Consider the following 23004-nt stretch of genomic DNA (forward strand, 5'->3'; position numbering starts at 1 on the left):
GAGATTTTAGTAGAGAACTGTAATTTCTTATGCAGAATTTTTATCCAAGTCTATGGTACTTTGTAATAAGAATGTAATACTTTAATAAAAGTTCATAAAAATTCTATAACACAGCTATAATTTCCTATTGAATTATTTAGTTATTCAACTCATTTTTATACAGTTTACTTAATTGCTGTAAAAATCTATTGGCTTTATCTTTAATTTTTACAGGAACTTCTCACAAAGGCTTGTTTAAGCTGAATCATTTAGCTATATAGAGGGATAATTAGCTATCAATTTTATTTTTTTACTCCAACAACAAAAAGGCTGTGTTTTCACTGTTCTGCTTTTTGAATGTAGACCTGATACTGTAGTTTTATATTTTTTTGCTTGATTTTGTTTTATTGAGTTGTTTATGTTCCGAAAATTCATCCTGAAGATAAATAGATCCTTGAATACTTGATACAGATATAAATAAGTCAGAAGAAGAAGCTCCAATTCTTTTTTGCTCCTTTCCTCCTCACCTTCTGTCTTTTGGGCAAACTGAAGAAAAAAATCTCAGAAACAATCCAGATGGGTTTGCGTGCACCTGATGAGTGCACAACGTCTTTCCAGTTTTTTTGCATAGATGATGCCATGAATGACCATATAAGCTTACTAATAATAGCTATAAGCCTTGTATCCCTTCCAAATCTGAGTATCATTATTTTTACAAAGCAGAAACCCTGTTTCAAAGAGGTTTTTTTCACCATGTTTTTTTCCCTGAGCTGAGAAACCCCAGCTGTCTCTGCTGACTTTTTTACCCTCTCAGTTTGAAATCCAACTCTTCAGCCACATAATCTGCTGTCATTAAAAAGAACATATTGAAGCCTGATTCTGAGCAGCAGATTGTCACAGGATGGGATAATTTAACCTGTCTAAAATTTAGCATTCTGTCCTCAAGCACTAGCTGAGTCTCCTTTTATAGCTGGTAGAAACAGAGACGCCTTGAGAGAACAGCTGATCTAGTTGTAATGTAGGCAAAAAAGCAGAAATTAGAATGATTGTAACACAGGTTATGCATATTGCTTACCTCCACCAGAGCTCTCTTGACTACTCTACTGATGTCTCTTCTCCACTCTGGGATATCTGGGTTGTAGTCATCCAGGTTCGGAGAAAATGATAACCGCAGGGACTGAAATTGCTCTGCAGATACAATGGCATGGTGGTGAGTAAAGACTGTAAAATGCCTTGGTGCCAAATGAATGGGCAAAACCTAGTGAAACCTGCTGCAGCTCATGTTTTACTTAAACAGTCTGCAGTGATGCACAGACTGTCAGAGAATCCAGCAGTGTGTCCCAGAGGTTCATTGAGAGATTTGGAGAATCTGAGAGATTCACTGCTTTAGTGTCATGAAACTGAAAAAGGTGATCACTCCTTACTTCAATGGATGAACAGCAGTGGAAAGGGAACTGTGTTGGGAACATAAAGTAAATGCTACATTCTCTTTGACTTCTGAGGCAGGCAAGCCCTGTGAAAGTAAGCTGTGATTGTACACTCATAGACATGCCCCAGATACTTGAAATCTTAACTGGAAGGGGACAGGGATAAAGGTGGGAGAGGACTAGCCTTGGAAAACACACTTCTGAATCTCTGTTGCTGCTAAGAGAGATTCTGCATTGATCATTATGACCGTGTGCTTAGTATAAAAAGCTAAAACTGAGATTCCCTGTGGTTCTTAAGCTCCATCTACGCTCATATTTGTGTGCCCTGACTGCTTCTGAGGCCTGAGTACAGTATCAAATCAGTACAGATTTCTGTACAGAACTACAGCACACAGCACTGAATTGTTTTTCAAGCTAAGCAGCTTTTGCATGAGTTAAGAGGCCTCTGCTGGCCAAGAAGGGGGAAAACCAGCTTGCAAAACAACCTAACATTTTGACAGTTATGTAAGGATGACCAAATAGTGACAGAGCAGATGGGAGGGCTCTACGAAGGAGATCAATGTTCTGCAGTCATCCCAGTTTAGACCAGTGCCAGTCAGTGGCCTTCAGAGATGTTATGCTGAACTGATAACACTGGAACTGAACTTGCCATCTCACTCAAAGCATACTAGAATAAAGACCTCATGTTGCTGCCAGATAATCTGGCTCTCCAGCTCTTGACTATGGAGAATCCCATGTGAAATGAAGGGGGAAGAACTCACCATACACAGCAATAGTTTTTGTGTCCTGAAGAATTGTGTTCCCTGCTGAGACCTGAACAGTGATGGTATTCATCCCTTCCACAGAAAATGTGAATGTGATGCTCCCTTCCAATGTGATCAGTGGCTGCAAACATATCAGAAAAAGAGAAATTAAGTTAATTTGACTGGAAATGAAAAGCAAATGTGAGTTTGGCTCTCTATCTTATTGGGATGGGTTGGGGAGTTAGTTCCAGCTGAGAAATTTAAGACATAGAAGGGGTCCCAAGACTTGTAAGCCAATTTTCTGGGGAGGACCCAGGAATCCAGATGAGGATGTCCTCCTGAAATTTAATCTGAGGTACCTGTAATTTCCAAAGGAGATAAGTTTTAAGATCAGGTGCTCAGGTGTCACACTCCTTTCCCAGAATTAGCTCTAAGTCATTTGTTTGCTCTGCCACAACTCAAAGAGGTTGTGACAGAACCAGGAGGCAAATTAAGATTTCTCATTTATTATCTTTAGACATGGAGATGTCATTTTTGGTAAGTGATGGTGTTTAGTGAGAACACAGATCCCCTCACCTTGCTTCGGTATGCAACCAATTTATCAATGAGTTGTGCCCTCTTGCAGAGTCTCTGCTCTAACTTACGTCTCTGCTTGTTAATGAACTGGGTGAGAACTTCAAAGCACCCAGTATTAAGTTAAACTCTGTTGCCATTGTAGTCTGTAGTAAAACTCTCACTTCGACAAGAACAGAGTTAGATCAACTCTGATCACTTATGAGCTTAGTAGATCAGAGGGAAGGTTAAAAAGTGACAATCACAGCCTGTAAGTACCTCTAGGGGAAGATGATTTCTGATAGTACTGAGAGTTCTTTAATCTACAAACAAAGACATAACAAGATCCAACAGCTTGAAACTGAAGCTAGATACATTCTGACTACAAACACAGTTCATGTGTTCAAAGATCAGGATAATTAGCTGTGGGGAAATAGCTGGGGAGCAGGTAAGAAAAAGAAGCAATAAATTCTACATCATCAGAGGGGAACTATTAACACAAAAAAAGAAGTCAGGTTCTGCCTTAATCACAAAGAGTTAAATCGAGCAGAAGGTACTGATGAAACCCTTGGACCTGCATTATACAGAAGATAACCATGCGTGGTTGAAAGTCCCTTCTGGCTCTACAAAATCCATGTGCATTTCTCCCCTCAGAAACTAGTCAGGGTCTCCAGGTACTTCAGCCACAAAGATATGTAAAATGACAGTTACACTGCCTATGCAGATTTTTCTGCACCGCAAGCATAGAGGCAGTGGAATGTGTTGCATACTGTTCTTATATCTGAGTGGAGCCCAAAGGCAGGGAGGTGTGTTTGGAACCATTTTATCCACCAGCAGCACATGATAATTAGGTCTTCTTGCACATGTGGTTTAGCATACAGTGTGGGGGCTCAGGATTAGGCTCAGGATATTTAAGGGGAGGCATAGAGCTGATGGCAGTCTCTTCCCTTGTTAGTCACCAGAGAAATGAGGTTTAAACTGTAGGGCTATGTAAAGTCACTTCCAGATATAACAGCAGCATCAGTTTGAAAGGTTGGTTTCTCAAAAAAAAAAACAAAAAACAAAAAAACCCAAATCCCTGAGATTTCTTGTTTTTGAAGAATGGATGGTGGAGGAAAACATATTTAGAAACTCTTCTGGATTTTGGTTCACAACATCCACTTTGATGAAAATGCAGGAAGAAAGCTATTGGCAATTTGCATAGCTATTGGCAATTTGCATGAAATGGCAACAAATCCTACAGCTAAGTCACAGCAATGAACACAAAGCAGTTCTTGCATTCCATCACTGATATATCAAAGAATCATTAGTTTCCTAGTCTCTGGATTATAATTTTCTTCCATGACTATTTAGAAGCATTCCCAGATCCCTCTCTCCCTCCCTCCACAGTCAGAGAGCTCCTCCAGGATTATTCTGACCTCAGTCCACAGGGAATACAAACCTCCGTGTTGTTCTCAAACCACCAGACATAAGTAAGTGTCCCCACTTGGCTTGGCCACAGTAGTGCTGTGGCGTTGACCTCCTTGTTCTTTGTGGTGACAAATGGTAGAGATAAGTGAACATGTTCCAAGGGGCCTGCAGAGACAGAAGAGGTAGGTGAGTCCCTCCTCCATCTGAAATAACCTGGGGGAGAATGGAACTGGAGGAAACCCACTGGTTTAGGGGAAAGACATCGTCCTGGTCACTGTGGGGCATGGCAGTTAATGTTTCAGCTTGGTGCTGTTTCTAGAGAGGAAAGCTTAAATCTGTTCCTCATAGAACAGGAGCTACCCATGTATTTGGACCTGAAAAAATTGGATAAATATCATATGCTAAGGGATTTTATATATGACTTAAACAATAGGGGCAGAGCCCTTATGTGAATATGGCCTTCACCAGCAAGACATAAAGATGTGCAAGACAAATCGCTTCAGTGATCATGAAGCATCTCTGCTGACGCAAACTGCCATGATTTGGTGAACTTCAGCAGTGGTGTATCTGCTTATACCAGCTGAACTCTATCTGAAGGTAGCTATTCACTGAGTGCCTTAATTTTAACGTTACCTTGTACTCCCTCCTTTTCCTCAATGAACTCTTTTATTTCTTTAGTATAAACAGAATATAATTCATTCGACAAGTGACATTATGCCCAGGGTTACACATTTCCCATCTTCTGGAGACAGACGGGCCTTTGTTGTTACATCTTGTTCTATAGATTATTTTTTAAAATGTCTTCTGACTGTTCACTTAGAGAACAAAGCAATTGTCCTGAGTGACGGAGAAAGAAAAAGAAAGAAACCCCAGGGGATATGGGTTTCTTAAACAAATTAAGGCCACACCTACATGTCCCACATCCGCAAGCTCCCCTGTGACGATAAGCAAAAAATACAGCCTGGGAGGATTAACTGTCCATATGCAGTGGAGATGCACTACTAAAGGATTTTATATATTTCAGGAGAGGATTTTTCAGGACATATCCCATGCACACATCACCACTTAGATCTTGTTTCTCAACCCAAAGGAACACTACCTATTTTGGAGAAAGCACCCTATACCCCTACAGAGCACACACAGGCACAGAGCGATATGAAAACATTTTTCAAAATCAGACTGCATAAACAATGCCAGAATAAACAAGGACCAGTGTTTCTGACTTACTACTGAAATGCAGTTTATTCTGAGCCGCAGACACAGGCACTGCTTAACCTGAAGCAGCCCACTGAGGAGTTATCCACGATCAGACTAACTAAAGCCTTCTATAGGCCAGACCATGGCTCATTTTCTCTTTTATAATCCGCAGTCAACAGTCTTCTTGAAAATTCATGAGGAGCCAGAATTTCACCCTTATGATTTTAATGGCATTCCCCTGCTCAGATACCTTTCCATGATAAGGCTGTGCCTGCTTTCAGCAAGACTCTGAGACCTGAAAAACAGCATTTTGCCAGGATAGATATTTTGCAGCTCTGGTATCCTTTGGGATGTTTGCCAAATGCCCAATGTCAGCACAGTCCTCTAAAGGAATACATTTCCTAACACCTGATGCAGTGACAAAAGTGACAATGGAGCCCATGTGAAGCCTGATACACTCGAACATAACTGCTCTGAACGTGTCCCAAATGACAGAGCATGCCCAGCATCTCCTTGGACCTTCACCACGTGTCAGCTAGGAAAGAACATGAAAGAATAGCTAAAGGAAGCCAAATCTGCCTAAGTATTTCTGTGCACATAGCTGATGGGTCAAAGAGGCTGAAATGCTGAACTGTTATCTGGCCAGCAGATGGGGATAGCTCACTCTGGATAGGCCCTTAGCTTGTTAGAAGACTGCTCTCTCCCACATCAATTTGAAGAGAATTCATTTCTGAGCTTCATGCAGGGCTATGGAGATTACAAACCTTCTCCTGCCCCAGGAAAAAACTGGGTACAAGTCCCGGACAACAGAAAGAGAGAAGCTTCTCAAGATACTCACTTGGACAGGTGACATTATTCTGGAGCATTCAGGCAAATGTGTAACTAACTTTCTAGGGGAAAATTTTGGCCTGTCAGGGCAGTTCAGAGACAGATGACTGGCTGGAGAAGCAGTTTATATAGAATTTACTTTCCACCCACTCCAAAATGCTCCTGCCTTCCAATAACCTGCATTTCTGTATCCCTGGGCCAAGTGCAACAAAGGCACTGCTGATGTGCACTGGCCCTGCAGCTGCAGCAGGATGAGGAGAGCATGGGATGGAGGCTTTACCCATGTTTGAGATCACAACCACTGTGATTCATTGGCTGCAGCTCTCCCCTCAGCAAGGCTGCAGGCTACAGAGAAGGGTGGCTGGCTACATAGAAGGACCAGATCTGACTCCACATACTCATGTATTAACACTGAAACAAGGCAACAAGCCATTCCCCTGCTCAGGCTGCACACTTCTTTTCTGTGGATCTTAGCAATACAGTGTGTCTATTGTAAGGACAGACATTTTACTTAGCTCCAAAGGCTAAGCTCATACACCCCAAGCAAAAAGCTGACTGGCAATGGAAGCATTTAAACAGGATTTAGAAAATTTGTGGATCTAGGTGTCAGGCTTTGCAGGGGTCTGGATTTACTGTACATCTCTGCCCTCAGCCAATCTATTGCTAGTCTGAGTGACAATATGCTTGGTCTGCAACCTGTTTTGAAGTCCCTAATTCTTGTCATGTAGAGAAAGGTGAGACATAGCCTTTGGAGCTGTCACTTCTGTAGGGGCTCAGACACATGTAATCTGGGCCTGGCTGCAATGATCATGCAGTATTTTAAGTCTTGTGCTGGTATTACCTATTCAAATCAGATGCTAAATCACACAAATGTGTCTGAATATTGTTTATTTCATCTACTGCTTAAACAATCAAAATGGTTCTTAAGCTTCCAATGTCACAAGAAAACGGATTAAACCAGCTATAAACCAGAAAGCCGCTATGAGTGAGAATGAAGGCTGGACACCTGCCAGCCAAAGGTCTTTCTGAAGGGAGATCCTTGCTCCTGCTTCTCTAGTGCTCCCTCATAAACCTCCTATCTCCCACAGTTATACCTCCCACTGCTCCCATCTGTTGATATGACAGTGCACTGTTAAAGAGCTGCCCTCTTCCACTGAAGAGGCAGCTGCTTTCATGCTGTACCAATTAACTCCAAAACTAGAGTTACAATATATGGAATGTGCTAAATTATCTAGACATTATGTGGGGTTAATTTGGTACAGGGTCAGTGGCATTCCTGTTATAATAACTTCAAGTTTTGGAATTTCCCCTTTTTTTCCCAATCAATCTGGCACAGAAGCACACAGTTGAAACATAAATCACTGACACCCCCTCCGCCACACACACACTGTGTAAGGAAAATGATGCTCCAAACAAAATTCATTAGGGATGTTACAAAATTTCAGTACTAGGTTGACCCTTTTGCATTCATAACCATGTGCTGGAATTAATATGAAAGAACACGTTGGTGTTTTTATGCAAGGACTTGAGATACATTTCAGTTGAAAATCAGAGCTGAAGTATAAAGAGGTTAAAAAGAACAGCAGAAGAGCAATGTGAAGATAATATTTTTTCTTGTAATACTCTTTAACACCATGATTTTGGTTCCTATGACAACAGAAAGACTGAAATGTACTGTTTTCCATCCCAGAGGTGGTTGTATTTCATTAGCAGGCAAAATACATGTACAAACTGAAAGTCAAGGCTTTGAAAAGTGATTCAAGATCCTCAATGTCTTTGTTTTTCTAGAAGGGTAAACATGCTAATGAAGGTGTGCCTCAGAAAGGGCCGGACACTCCTTTGAGGTGCCCTAAATTAGAATACCCAAAATTAGAGGTGGAATAGAATTTAAAAAGCAAATGTCACTTTTGCTTGTGACTCCTCTCAGTCTGGAGTCCTCTGCTGGAGGACAAACACTCATCAGACCCCACCACTCTGCTCTCAGCTGCAAAGCCCCAAATGTCATCTATAATGACAGCAGCGAACAGTGAGTACAAACATACATACACGTTACATGCAGGTAGAGGACAGCATTGTCAGAACCCAGGCTGTTTTCCACCATCACAATCACTCGGAATATGCCCACGTTCTGGTAGATGTGCTTGATCCCATCTTCTGTCGAGCTGAGATTGGCATATGACACAGCGATGCCATCTCCAAAATCCACCTGAATGAGGGATCTCTGGAGGTCTCCCTGTGGTGATAGAGAAAGGGTCAGAATCAACTCTGCTTTTCTTTTGAGAGACTGGATCAGTGGGGTGACCTAGACCAACCAGTGGATAGTCACAAGGTCTGCTGTTACCAGGAGAAAGGTGGTCATTTCATCGACTTGCTCTATATTCAGTGAAGAGAAAGTGACCCGTTCTTGAGACTGACTCAATTGCACTGTGAAGGTGTCCTCCAAGGTGTAGCCCTGGCTTTCCCAATCATCAGGGGTACTAGGGGATCTTCTGGAAAGTATGCTGTTTCCTTCCCCTGGGCTTCCTAACAGTGAGGAGCAGAGTTGTAGAGAGGAATGGTGCTCATGTCAGCAAGCACTCAGGACATGGGTAGCTATTGAGATTGCCTTGGGAGCCTTTTGAACAACCTACAGTGTGAGCTTTTGTATTTAAAACCATAAAAAGCAGAAAGATAAAACTGAGAAGTCTTCAGGGAAAGGTCAACTATATCAAAGGGGTGGGGTGTCAAGAGAACTGCTTCAGCTTCACATGATAATGACAGCTTACAGCAGCTTATGACTTGCTCAGTGGCCCGATTTAAAATGAGCTGGATTTGTATTTATTTCAGGACAGCTACCAACACTACTGACACTAAGTGGGACCCTTTGTGCCCACCTCAGAAGGGAAAGGCTAATGAACTGACAGACCTGATTAAACTTTTCTCCTCCTGCCTAGAGATAATCCCAGCACAGTAGGTTTGTGGTGTAACTCAGAATGCCAATTTGTGACATTATTCTCCTGGGCTGCTAATCTAGCATGTTTCAGAACTGCTACCATAAATTACAACAAATACAGAAAAATCACAGCTGGGAAACAAACAGAACAATCCTGAAACAGGCTTCTATCTTCCACCCCTGAAACTGAATTCCAGCCTGGAACATGCAGCTTCATCAAACTCTACATCAGTCACCCAGCCCAAAAGGCTTTTAAAACCCCAAAGAGGGAAACAATGCCATTTCTTTATTCTGCTTCACAAATAAAAAGTAATTGTTTAATATTTTTTTTAAGTCTATTTAAGAGACTGGAAAGTGAGTCATGCTTGCATACAAAAGTCCATTTAACCTATGTCACACACACATAAAACACTTTTAACATTTTATCGTATGACAAGGCAGTGATACGCTTATGATAGGGGCAGTTTCTGACATCTGAATAATTACACAACCGACACTGACCTGTATAACAAATGTGGCTGCTATAGACCCTCTCACTTTTAGGTAAGATGCTGTACCTTGTCTTAACTTTAAGCACTTTTACTCCTTGTGAATGTTGCCCTCAGTGTGTCTGCATGATGCTATGTTCACGCTTGCTGGCTGTTGTTATGGAGCAGTTCACTCCACAGCCTGGTGCGCTGAAGCAACTGCCACTGTCTGGAAGAATGATGGTAAATTAATAGCTGAGGGCAGTTCATAAAACTGGCTGAAAGGAGATTGAACTGATTTGATTGGCTTGACTTTTTTTTTTTAATTTTGTTTGATTTTTGGCTTTATTTTGTTTTTCCCTTGAGAGGGAAGCAGTCCTCTGCATGCCCAATTGCAATGAAAACTACTCAAGTAAATGACTGGCATTAGGCAGGTTTCCACATCAGAAAGGGAAATTTTATGTGTGACTATGGGAGGGAATTGTAACATAAGCCTTTATATTCCTCATGTTCTCTCGGTCTTTTTATAACTTGGTGTGAAGTCAGAAATAGTCCTTGCCTGAATGGAAAGCAGGAAGACCAGAGCTATACCTGGGGATGGCAAGAGAGAAATTCTCCCAGATCCTCTCTTTTTATAGACTGAAGCTGTAGTGGTTAGACTGCATTTGAACTCAGCTCCAGACTGGCCTTGGGTAGTTCTCAACTAAGTTTTTCTTAGTAATTAACGTGGTAATACCTGGAGTTCTCAACGACATATTGTCAAACCTAAGAAAGGTGCTTGAGCAATGCAAAATACTAAGGCCTCCATTCACCAAGGCTCTCCTCAAGTTCTCCATTGGATGCTTTACTGGAAGTTTAACCACCTGCTTATGTTCTTTGTGACACAAATCGCTGAGCCAAGGACTCTTACCTGTGTTGCACAGAGGATCAATTAAGGGGACCGGGCAAGTCCTCATGAAGAGCCATGGGGAACAGAGGAGATGGTCTTAAGTACAGTTATGCCCTTCATTGAACTGAGTTATTTGAAAGAGGGTATGCAGTTTCAAACATGATGCAGTGGTTTGGGCACTCCTGTCTGTTTGACCAAGACAAGAGAAAGCATCAAATGGGATATGCCTCCACAGAAGGAAGTGAACACACATGAGCTCCTCAGCTCTAAACCTCTTTCAGAGCGGGAATATATTCTTTCGAGCATAGTGCTGGACTCAGACCAAAGACAGAGACCTCTGAAGTACCCTTAGATGCTCTCCCAGGTCTTCTAGGTGCATCACCACCAGGGTTTTAGACATCTTTTCCTACTGAAAAAGAGATGATATCTTCAAAGAGTAAAGCCACACTGCTGTTCACATGGTTAAAACTGCACCACACAGGGACCCTCCCGGCTTTGTCCTTTCAGAGTATATTTAAGGTCGTGCAGTTGAAGTCTGTTTCAGGTCAAAGTATATCCCTCTGCATATTTGAGGTAGCAGAGGAAGATGAAAAGGCTGACAGCATTTTAGAACACCCCTGAATCTGCAAGTGTCAAACTCTGTGCTCTAATGATTTTTTTTTCTTGTCTTCATTTTGTCCAAAGCCATGAAACCCCCAGTGCCCACAGGTACTGCCAGGGAAGGGACCCATTTCTAAGGCACACAAGGTTTAGATTTCAATTTTTTTTTCAAATTCCCCAGGGAGAAAAATACTGACAGAGACATCTGAAAATCTAATTAGAGAAGAGCTTCAGCTGCTGTTCCCCCTGTCTTTTTCATTTGTCTTGGCCTTTCCTGGTTTGTGTTAAAACCCTGTGAACTGGAAATACATTTTCCATTCAGAAAGATCCAGGCTACACCACTTAACTGAAAATACCATATTTTGAAAAGCTGACATTTTAAATTCTAGCTTAGGAAGTGGGAGAAAAAAAAAGTCAGGAAAACAAAGAGACTGGGTTTTGATGTGTTTTAATGTTTCATCTGTGCCAGCTAAGAGCACAGGCAGAATAAGAAAGGAAGAGAAAGCAGGTGAGCCAAAATAAAAACCTTTCCCATACATCCCATATGTGATCAACATCAACTGCAGTGCCTCTGTCTCAGACAACTCTTCAGAGCCACTTCCAAGGGGCTGTTTTAGCGAGTGAGGTGATCAGGTATTGGAACAGGCTGCCCAGGAAAGTGGTAGAATCACCGTTCCTGGAAGTGATCAAAACCTGTATAGGTGAGGCCCTCAGTGACATGGTTTAGTGGTGGTCTTGGCAGTCCTGGGGTAATGGTTAGACTTGATGATCTTAAAGGTCTTTTCAAACCTAGTTGATTCTGTGATTCTATTTGATTCTATGAAGAGAGGTTTTATTTTGCAACAATTTGATCCATATACATATATCTTGCAAAAAATCTCTCCTGTTGCTTTTTCCAGCTTCTCATCATCCTTTTGTCAAGCCCAATACTACATCATAAAGTTTTTCTGAAGCTTTTGGCTCAATTCGGGCAGACACAAAGTTCCCTGCATTACTTCTGCAGTCACAGTGAAACAAATCAGTGCGATCAGCATGGTGCTATGTTTGGGCAGCCTCTGTGGCCTTCACTGTAAGAGGTCTTTAATGCCAGTGTTCTTAGGCATCAAGGGAGAAATATGCCAAGCTGGCTGCTTGTGTTGATATCTCTGCATTCAGCTCCTGTATCTTAATCACACTAAGCTAGTCAAGAACCAATTACAGCTGCTGAAAAATTGAAAGAACTTCTGATGGATGTTTTATACTTTGTACTAGATATATACAATATTCACAAGCTTGGATATAACCTGAAATAGGCTGCCATCTTGATAAAAGCTTTAGTCCAGCCAAAGACTTAAGCATATGCTGAACTTCAAGCATGAGTACTCTTTAGCCTGAAAAGAAACCCTGGGAATCAAAACCAAGTTTCCTAAGCTCCCATATTATGTCCTCTACCTTTATATTTGTTAGTAAAATGTAAATCATGAATTTACTGTTTTCTAGGGGATTTTCTCACTAAATATCCAGTGGCTTCCAAGCAGATGCAAAAGATTCCCCCCAACTCTTTTCCTACCCCTATGCACATTTTTCCTGTATCTTGCCAAAATAGTAAGTGTACACAGGGCCTGGATGCTCAAAAAACCACTGTGAAGTTTCCTGCCTCAGGGTATATCAAGAAGCAGCCTGTACAGTTTGCAACAATACTTTTACATTTTGATTACTTTTATGCAACTCTCAGTATTTTGGTGTATGTGAGAACCACCAGATGGATTTTCTCTCATTCTCTCTGAATCTTGCCCAGAGGGCAGTAATAATTAATTTTCCTTACTGACTTCCAATACTTGTACTTATTTAAACAGTGAAATGCAGTTCAAGGTTTTAAATTTTGGTTCCCGTGTTTCAGATTTCATTTTTAAGCCTTCAATTATGCACTGACTTGTGTGTCTTCCTTACACATGTTGATAATAGATTTAATTATCCTTTGCAAGAGATAGACACTGCTGCTGTTGGATTGTCTTAACAGATTAATGTTTTGTGCTTCCTTTCGATTAACCCTTTCTGGCATGTTCCTGTCACCACCAGGAAACATCCATCAAAGACATTTGTGTTTCAGTTGAACATCTACACATGGGATAACTTTAGCCTATGTCTGTTTAAAGCATATGGTTAATTTTAAACAGATATTCAAGTCCAACTTGATCAAGTACTGAAGAACATGCATTCCTGTGTAAATTCCTGCTTTCAGAGAGATGTTTTTAACATTTTAACATCAGAAACTGAAGAGAAATGTGCCTTTTATCAGAGCAAATAGCTTGATGCTTTTCACATGTGCTTCTTTTTCTACACCAAACCAGTTAATTTTCCTAATCAAAGCATTCATTCTGGCTGCCAATTATTCTAGCTCAAATCAGCTATGAGCTTGTTCTACAGGACTAAATCTTGTGCTCCACAGGAATCAATAAGCACAGCCTCTCAGGATTATGCAGAATAATTCAAGTTGTGTGACTGGAAGTACATTAGTAGACTGCAGTACTGTGTGTCATCATGAGGGGTTAGGTCAATGTTCACACATCTTCATGGAACTTCAGCAGTGAATTTAAAAATGCATGAAAGTAACTGATTTCTCCCAACCAGCTTGTCATCATCAGTAATGCAGCAAATACGACTGTAATTGAGAAATCAGGGGTAGGGGAGAGGGGATGTGCTGGTCTTTCATCTATGTGTTATTAACAGCAATGTGATGATATTAGTAAGATAAACAGCCATGATTCAGCATGGGCACTGAAAGTTATGATGAAGGTTTCCTATTTCTGTAATCGTTACAAACTAACTTGTGATATCAAGAGAGGGAACGCAGTAGGATGCCATGAAAAAGAACAGACTATGCTTTTAAGTACTACTAACTTTGCATCTTTAATTTGAATACATCAACAATCAAACCAATCCTAATGCTAAGCTCATCTCCAGAGACTTCAGCTGAGTTGAATTCTGAATTGCACCAAATGACAGTGCTGAGGTGGGAAACGATAATGGTATTGTCCCCCTGGCAACATACCTGGGCTCATTAAATGCACCTGAAAGGCATCTGAGACACAATGTACCTTAGTGATTTTAAGTGAGAGTTCCTTCCCTGGCCTTACATGCATTCAAAACATAAATGAAAGGCATGGAGGGCATGAGAGAGAAAACAAAGCTCTATTTTCAAATGAGGGAATATCAAATGGGGGAATGAAAAAGCAAAAGGTTTAGGTTTCTTACTCAAAGTCGTGCAGAAGGAGCTCAGAGTGAGGCTCAGGAATGAGTTTAGATTGCCTGAATTCTAGCCCATAGCTTGAACTGTAGGAACAAATGAGCTTTCCTCACACCTTAGTCTAATCCAAACATCATATAGCAGCAGCAAGTAGTCAAAAGCAAGCCAAAGCCTACTCCCAGTCAAGTGACTTTGTCAAGTGAGAACTGAGGCAGATCTGGAATGTCAAAGAACCTTGGTTGTCATTTTATCAAGGTAAAAAATAAATTTGAGGAGGCAGTTTCTCTGTGACTTATCTGTAATGAAAGAGCCAAATCCCTGAACCTTTCTACTCTGAATGTCTTTACTGTCCATCTCCTCAGCAAAGATGTATGAGCAATCAGATGAAACAAGTCTGAAAGCCATTGTGCTGAATAGTGTTGTTCTGGAGGCTGCAGCTTTCGGTGTCTCTGCTGAAAGCACAAGCGTCTGATGCTCTAACAAATAACTCAAACACACAAATAACAATTGGGTTTGTGACAGGCAAGAGACCTACATGACCATGTGATGAGGAAAACACGCAGAAACAATACACTTAATAAAATTCCTCTATTTTCTACAACAGAGCAGCAAAATATGTCAAGGACATTGGGTTGAAGAACTTCAGTAGGAAAAATGGATTTGTAATTTTTGGTTTGGGAGACCTGTTGTTGCTGTGCAAAAATAAAGTAAGGATTCATGCTGCTTAGGCTGAGAACAACTCTATTGTTGAACGCTGCAGTGTTAGACGTACTAGCCTTGAGTCTGGGCATACAGCCCGTGCCAGGGCGAAAGATTAACATTTAAACTGGCAGGATTTTGAGGCAATAGAAAAATTTGTTTTTAAGCATAACTAGTTTTCTCCTGTGCTGCCATTTAGTGGTAAAGATGCTGCTACTATTCTGCTTAGCTCAATAGAAATTTAAGAACAAAATTACCAGTTACATATTAAGTATGGTCCTCTCCTTATTAAACACTTTTGCAGTGCTTTTTAAAATGGGACATATGATAATTATAAAAGGAAGCATTGATGCTTCCTGGCTGTTGTCACAGAATAAAAACATCATGATGATTATACCCAGATTAATAGGAGAACTAATGTGGGGAAACCTTTCCAGTAATGAGACAAAGATATTAAGTGTGAGGTGACATTGCAAACAGTTTTAGAAATCCTAAAAGGTGACAAAATAGTTAGGCTACTTTGGAAAGCATACTTACACTCAGATCATTTAAATATGAGCTGTTGGTTGGGTTTCCTTTTAATGATATTTATGTGCTACCAAACATAAATTCTTTACAGGAAAATTTTATTGTGAGTCAGGGTTAGAGAAACTGGGCCAGAATCTCAGGAATCAGCAATGCTCTACGCAGTGATGGTTTTGGTGCCTTTGCTTGCACAGGTTCAATAATTATTTTCCTTTTCTGCCTTCCTCAATAGCAGAACACTTCTGAATGCCTTGTCTTTGTTTCTCCTTAGATATCTGTCGTGGTTTAAACCCAGTCAGGCAACTTGTTCACTCACTCCCAGTGACTGGTGCCAAGCTGACAACAATCGAGGGCCGCCCGCCCCCCCCCGCACCGGGGCTCTCCCTTCCCCGCTCCTGGAGGAACGGGGAGGGGGATTGAAAGAGTGCAACTCCTACGGGTTGAGACAAAAACAGTCCAGCAACCAATGTACAACACAAATCACCACCGCTACTATCAACTACAACAATGATAAGGGAAAATAACAAGGGAAGAGAATACGATACCACCGGCCAAGAAAACGAGTTCCACCCGGAAGCCCGTGTTCTTCCGGGTAACTCCCAGTCACCCCCCACCCCAGGCATGACGTGCTGTGGTATGGAATACCTCCCTGGCTAACCCGGGTCAGGCGCCCCATCTCTGCTTCCTCACAGCTTCCCCTCCTCCCTGGCAGAGCATGAGCCTCACAAAGTCCTTGGTCTGGGTAAACATCACTTAGCAACAACTGAAAACATCGGCTTCACCAACACTGTTCTCAGGCTGGAAGTCAAAACACAGCACTGCACCAGCTACCACGAAGGAGAAACATGACTGCTACTGCTGAACCCAGGACAATATCTTTTATTGATATTGTGTTATTGTCAGAATGACACAGTCCCCAGCCTTCAACATCACTGCAGGCACAAGCAAGATCTACAACAAAACCCTGCACCATGGCTCCTGCCCTGGATTCCCACACCGGAGTGAACACATCAGGTCTTTACTGCTGCTATTTGCCTCCCCCTACTCTCTTAGCAAACCATTCCATACAGAGATGCAGTGACTTTTCAGGACCTCCAGTGAGCCTGCCTCTGTGGTTCACTCTTCTTTTCAGACCCAGGTGGATCCTTAGATGGATCGGAAAGCCCTAGAAATATAATAGGAGTACAAATATCAAATGAACTCTTGTACCTTGGCTCAAAAGGGAGATGGGAGGCTGCAGCTCTGCAGATCTGAAGGCTTCAAACAGTCTCAGAGGGATAGAAGAGATGTTAAGATGCAAAGGAACTAGGAGACAAGCAGAGGCCACTTTTTTTTTTACATCCTAAAAGATATTAACTATGACACAAGCTAAAGGAAGAGTCCTCATCAAGTGTAGCACTTAAAATACTGACCCCCACTACAGAAGACAAGGGTTGAATAGAATCATAGAATAGTTAGGGTTGGAAAGGACCTTAAGATCATCTAATTCCAGCCCCCTTCCCATAGGCAGGGACACCTCACACTAAACCATGTCACCCAAGGCTTCTTCCAACCTGGCCTTGAACACTGCCAGGGATGGAACATTCACAACTTGCCTAGGCAACCCATTCCAGTGCCTCACCAACCTTACAGTAAAGAAGTTCTTCCTTATATCCAGTCTAAACTTCCCCTGTTTAAGTTTGAACCCGTTACCCCTTGTCCTATCACTACAGTCTCTAATGAAGAGTCCATCCCCAGCATCCTTGTAGCCCCTCTTCAGATACTGGAAGGCTGCTATGAGGTCTCCCGGCAGCCTTCTCCAGGCTGAACAACCCCAAATTTCTCAGCCTTGTCTTCATACAGGAGGTGCTCCAGTCCCCTGATCATCCTCATGTCCTCCTCTGAGCTTGCTCCAACAGTTGCATGTCCTTTTTATGTTGAGGACACCAGAACTGCACACAATACTCCAGGTGAGGTCTCATGAGAGCAGAGTAGAGGGGCAGGATCACCTCCTTCAACCTGCTGGTCACGCTCCTCTTGATGCAGCCCAGGATATGGTTGGCTTTCTGGGCTGTGAGTGCACACTGAAGCCGACTCATGTTCATTTCCTCATCGACCAACACCCCCAAGTCCTTCTCCACAGGGTTGCTCTGAATCTCTTCTCTGCCCAACCTGTAGCTGTGCCTGGGGTTGCTCCAACCCAGGTGTAGGACCTTGCACTTGGCATGGTTAAACTTCATGAGGTTGGCATCAGCCCACCTCACAAGCGTGTCAAGGTCCCTCTGGATGGCATTCCTTCCCTCCAGGGTATCAACCGAACCACACAGCTTGGTGTCATCGGCAAACTTGCTGAGGACGCACTCAATCCCACTGTCCATGTCAGCGACGAAGATGTTAAACAAGACCGGTCCCAACACCGATCCGTGAGGGACACCACTCGTTACTGGTCTCCAGCCGGACATTGAGCCATTGACCACAACTCTGTGTGCAGCCATCCAGCCAGTTCTTTATCCACCGAGTGGTCCATCCATCAAATTGATGTCGCTCCAATTTAGAGACAGGGATGTCGTGTGGGACAGTGTCGAACACTTTGCACAAGTGCAGGTAGATGACATCAACTGCTCTACCCTTGTCCATCAGTTCTGTAGCCCCATCATAGAAGGCTACCAAATTGGTCAGGCAGGATTTCCCCTTAGTGAAGCCATGCTGGCTGTCACCAAGCACCTTGTTGGTTTTCATGTGCCTTAGCATGCCTTCCAGGAGAATCTGCTCCAAGATTTTGCCAGGCACAGGTGAGACTGACTGGTCTGTAATTCCCCGGGTCATCCATTTCCCGTTCTTGAAAATGGGGGTTATATTTCCCTTATTCCAGTCATCCAGAACTTCAGCTGACTGCCATGATTTCTCAAATATGATGGACAGTGGCTGGCAACTTCATTCACCAGCTCCTTCAGGACTCATGGATGGATTTCATCAGGTCCCATGGACTTGTGCACGTTCAGGTTCTTAAGATGGTCTCTCCTACAGTGGGTCCAAGGTCTTCATTCTCACAGTCCCTGCATATTTTGAATAGGACATACTTTCTTCACATGCCATTGGGAAAAACCATGCATGCATACAGAGACATATCCAGCCTCTTTTAACTTTGCCTGATGCCTTCTTTTCAGCAAAAATGGACTATCAGAGATTTTGTGGATGTGGAACATCCTGGATTGTACTACGCTGTACACTCGTGCGGGGCAGAACTAAATGGAAAATGGCAAGTTGCTTTGTGATACCACGGCCATGTTTGCAAGGGGAAAAAAAAAAATTCCCTTGGAGAAGTGGGGTTGGACTAAATCTCCACAGATTCCTTCTAACCTCAATTATTCTGTGATTCTGTGAAATCAGTATCTATTATATAAAAGGGTGGTTGTTCTTTTGCTGGGTTGTTTAATGTTTCTAGTGAGTAGTGTGATTTTTGCTACTCAAACAGTTAATTCAATAAAAAACATGTATGTACAATTATACTGCTATAAACACAGTTTATTCTCCTATAGCTTACAAATAGCCAAATTTTCATCTTTGTGGAATGTTTTTTTTTGCTGCAACATCAGCCCAAAATCAGCCAAAAATGCTCTGACCCAGGTGTAGGACCTTGCACTTGTCATGGTTAAACTTCATAAGGTTGGCATCAGCCCACCTCACAAGTGTGTCAAGGTCCCTCTGGATGGCATTCCTTCCTTCCAGCATATCAACTGAACAGAATCATTGCAAGATTGTGTCGAATTCACTGAAAAGCTTTGTTGGTTGCTCTTTATATTGACAAATCTAGGAGCAGGTCGAGTTGCATCTAGCAGGGAGAGTAATCGGAAAGAATGGAGGTTGATCAATACTGTTCCAGCCTTCACAGGAATTCCTAACCTCTTCCTTATCAGATACAGTAAAAGAAAGCTCCCCTTTAGATCTCTTCAGAAGCTCACTCACTCATCAAAACATACTTTACACTCTTGATAGGCAGCATGAGAGAGACATCATCTCCTAATGGAGAAGGTGTTGCTTCCTGACTCTGATGACTACTGAAACAGGGCATCAAAAAAGATCGGAATCAACAGATAAGACAGAACAACTCACAGCAGATCCCTGTATGACAGAGTGATCAGGGTATACTTACAGGATGTGTGAGCTGAAACACTCACAGAAGGAAGAGCAAGACATTTGTCCTGAGCTTCTCACACTGTGGGTGGTGGTTTCTCCCTCTCACTACTGGCACTATTCTTTGATAGCTTTGTGTATGACTTCTCATATTACCTATCTCTTTCTCTCAATTTGTTTTAAAACTTTGCTGAGACTAGAAAGGCAATGCAATGAAAACTTCATTGATTTTTTAATTTTTTTTTTTTTTAAAGCCTAAAGGCTTTGAATCTTGATTTGGACTTTTTATTCTTCATCTTCAAAAACACAAAAATCGATAATTTATCCAGATGAATTTATATGTTTATCCTGTTATGACTGCAACTAGAGCAGTAATGTTGTATGATTGTCAACACTGAAATAAAGTGATCCCATTTTGGAGAAAATGAACATTCAGGTCAAACAACTGCTTCAGGTTAGATATGATTTATTATACACTATTGCCTTTACAAATAAGGACACCTGTTTGCTGGGAAAAGCGTCAATAATAGAGATGTAAAAACCCCAACACACCCCTACAAAACTAGCTCCAGAGGTCATCCTCATTTCTCTTTCCTCACTATAGATGACATTTACTATGGAGATGGTCAGAAGTAATTTCCATGAATGCTCTAAGCTGCAAGGAGATGTAGTGGAAAAGCATAGCTGTTTTAGGATTTATTAACCAGCTACACATGAAAAAGGGTAGAAGCTTAAAGAGATTAAATTGCATAAGGAAAAAGAGAAAACAGTTACTTTGTGAATGTTATTATTTGGGCACCTACAATTGAACATGGATGAAGAAGTGCTGAGGAGAAAAAAAACAGCCCAAAAGGTTTTAAACATCTTCTCCTAAGGATTCAAAAACAGAACAGAGGAGAACAATGACACATCAAGTTAAGTTACAGATGTAACAAAAACATAGGCTCTGATCACTCTGAGCTCACATTTGCAGTCGATCTCAGACTTAATGCTGCTGCTGACATCTTGAGATTTCATCCACAAACACCTAAAGAATATGTGCCAACTTTTGTGATGAGAACAGATCTGCACATTAGATTGCAACATTAGCCATGTTTGGTTGAAAGTCAGTGTCAAATAAAAATGGAAATTCAATTTCAAACGCAGAAAGAAGTCAAAAGCACAGTTAAGGGTAGCGATTGGGATTCAAACCTGTGCTCTCCAGTTTTACTGTAAAATTCCCAAACCAAACCAGTTCCCAGTTTTTATCAAGGTCTCTCTTGATATCACCCTATGCACTCCAATACTGTTACAGTCATTTCCATACATCACTTGTCACATTTTAGGGCAAAATCTACCCAGCTACACTGTGGAGCTGACAAACTTTATCCCATACTTTTTTGGCTCACCTCTTCACCACTCTGCAAACTTTGTCTAGCATGAATCAGACTCAAATACACCCACGGGGCCTGGGATGCAACATAAAAATAGACCCTACCTCCTCCAGTTGTACCAGAAAAGTGACGTTGTGCCCTTGCTCGGCTGTCAGTTTGCCATCAGATGTAATTATGCGAAGGCCCTGGGGGGCTTTGCCAGGGCATTGCTGTGGTTTTGCTGTGTACCGTTCTCTCACACCATCCGTGCAGTTATTAGAAACAACTTTTCGGTACCTGAAAAGGAAGATAGAAGCCTATGGAAGATGGCGACAGAGAGTAACAGGGTTAACTGGGAACAGGGAGGAAGTTTTGAGGACTAAAAGGATTGGAAGAGAACAGATTCCCAAATATATTTTAGCATTTGTCTCAGCCAAGCACGCTTCATATGCATACAAGTATGATACAAGTAGTTAATACTGTTCTTAATGGCATGTAATATTTTCCTGCATAACACACCTATATACCACATATTAATAAACCAAAACATAAAATTATATTCTTCTCTATATTATGTGCTAAATAACTATAAAGTTATAAATATATGATATACACATACAGCACAGAAATGTATTCAGTTATTATACTGTTAGGCATAGTTTAACAGCTCTTCTCACATACTCTCTAATTCAACCAGCTGTGAGGCCCCTCTCTGTGGCTTCAACTTTCAAGAGCTACAAAAATAAGTGTTGAAGAAAAAAGCAAATCCTGACTATCTTTAAGTGTAGAAAAAGAAAAAATAGCTTGGATTCCTTTGGTTGGTTCAATCACTTGCATCAGAAATGATGCTTGAGGTCAGCATCGTAACTTAAACTACATCCTCCATTGACTTCCAAGAAGGCCAAGGAATAATCAGCGTTCAGGCTAGCTGCCCATCTATTACTTCAGTTCACACATTTATCAATTAATCTCTTTCTTCTAATTGGTTTTCCACCATTTCTGCTTCACCTGATCCCACATGATTTCAAAAGGAGTCTTTTCAGAGACTTTAATGATTTGGCCTTGGCCGTTCAATTTTCCCCCCAAGTTTACTTAAACCATTTTTCATAGAAAGCTCTGGACCATACATGATGGAGATCTGAAGTTCTGACTACACCCCCACAAAATCAGTGAAAAAGAGGTCTCAAGGGCTTCAGGCAGCTTTGAGGCGCCTATAGTAAGTGCAATCTGTTGTTGTCATAGGGTTAAAGTCCTATAGGTGCTCTAGCTAAATAAAGTTTGGTGTGTCACTTACCCAGTGCTGTTGAGATAACTCTGTCCAAGGCTACAGTCTTTCGACAAGGAAGATGGGTTATACCAAAATGCTGGTAAACACTTCCCATTGCTGTGACGTTCATATCCATAATCACTGTTTGAGCATTAAAAGAAATGGTCACATTAAAAACAAAAAGAAAAATACAGGTGTTAGTTAATGCTATTATTGATACAAGTTTTGGGTTTACTCAACCTATTTACTAAGATTTCTTATCTTCTCATTCCTAGAACAGATTCTTCATCCTGGTTTAGCTTTTCTGGGGGGTGGTACAGTTACCTTGCACATGTCCCAGTATAAACAAGCAGAACCAGACCAGTTAGTTTATGAGCTATTGCATGAAGTGCTCTCCATCCCCAGTCTAACAGTGCTTCTTGGGTTCAACTCTAGACTAAAATATAACAAAAGGTAGGATCTAAGCTAAGTTCAATCACTTCTGTCTCAGTTATATCTTAGAAAATTTAAGTGCTAAAAAGTTAATTGCATCTGGAAAGTATATCACATGAGCGATAGAGGAAAATTTACAGCCCTGAGAGAGCCCTGAGCTGAAGGCATTAACAGTGTATTTGGTAATGGAAAAGAAGGATGCAATCTTCAATTCTATTTTTGTTTGGAAGAGGAAATGCTACCAAAAAATTGCTTTAAAAACAATTAGCTAACTATAATCTTTTGTCCCAGTTTGGGTTTAGCTATGACTAAATCGGCTTTTGTTTCACTAAAGAACAGTTCAAATTAGTTTTGAACTCAAGTAAA

At 41.5% G+C, this 23004-nt stretch overlaps 1 protein-coding gene across 5 annotated transcripts in view; it reads right to left on the reverse strand.

Annotated features, from left to right (window-relative positions):
• Positions 1–23004, reverse strand: part of SORCS1 (sortilin related VPS10 domain containing receptor 1) — a 300139-nt gene that overhangs the window by 19976 nt on the left and 257159 nt on the right. For all 5 annotated transcript variants that reach the window (XM_062601967.1, XM_062601966.1, XM_062601965.1 and 2 more), the window contains 6 exons: positions 22234–22347; positions 21065–21236; positions 8183–8369; positions 4143–4276; positions 2168–2291; positions 1055–1167 (listed from right to left, as the gene is read on the reverse strand). In XM_062601967.1, the coding sequence (XP_062457951.1) occupies positions 1055–1167; positions 2168–2291; positions 4143–4276; positions 8183–8369; positions 21065–21236; positions 22234–22347 (844 nt within the window). The remainder of the gene's footprint in view (positions 1–1054; positions 1168–2167; positions 2292–4142; positions 4277–8182; positions 8370–21064; positions 21237–22233; positions 22348–23004) is intronic.

This window comes from Pezoporus occidentalis, unplaced genomic scaffold, assembly GCF_034315485.1.
Source record: "Pezoporus occidentalis ecotype Australia unplaced genomic scaffold, CSIRO_AGI_Poc_V1 ctg73, whole genome shotgun sequence".
In the NCBI taxonomy this organism is placed as follows: domain Eukaryota; kingdom Metazoa; phylum Chordata; class Aves; order Psittaciformes; family Psittacidae; genus Pezoporus; species Pezoporus occidentalis.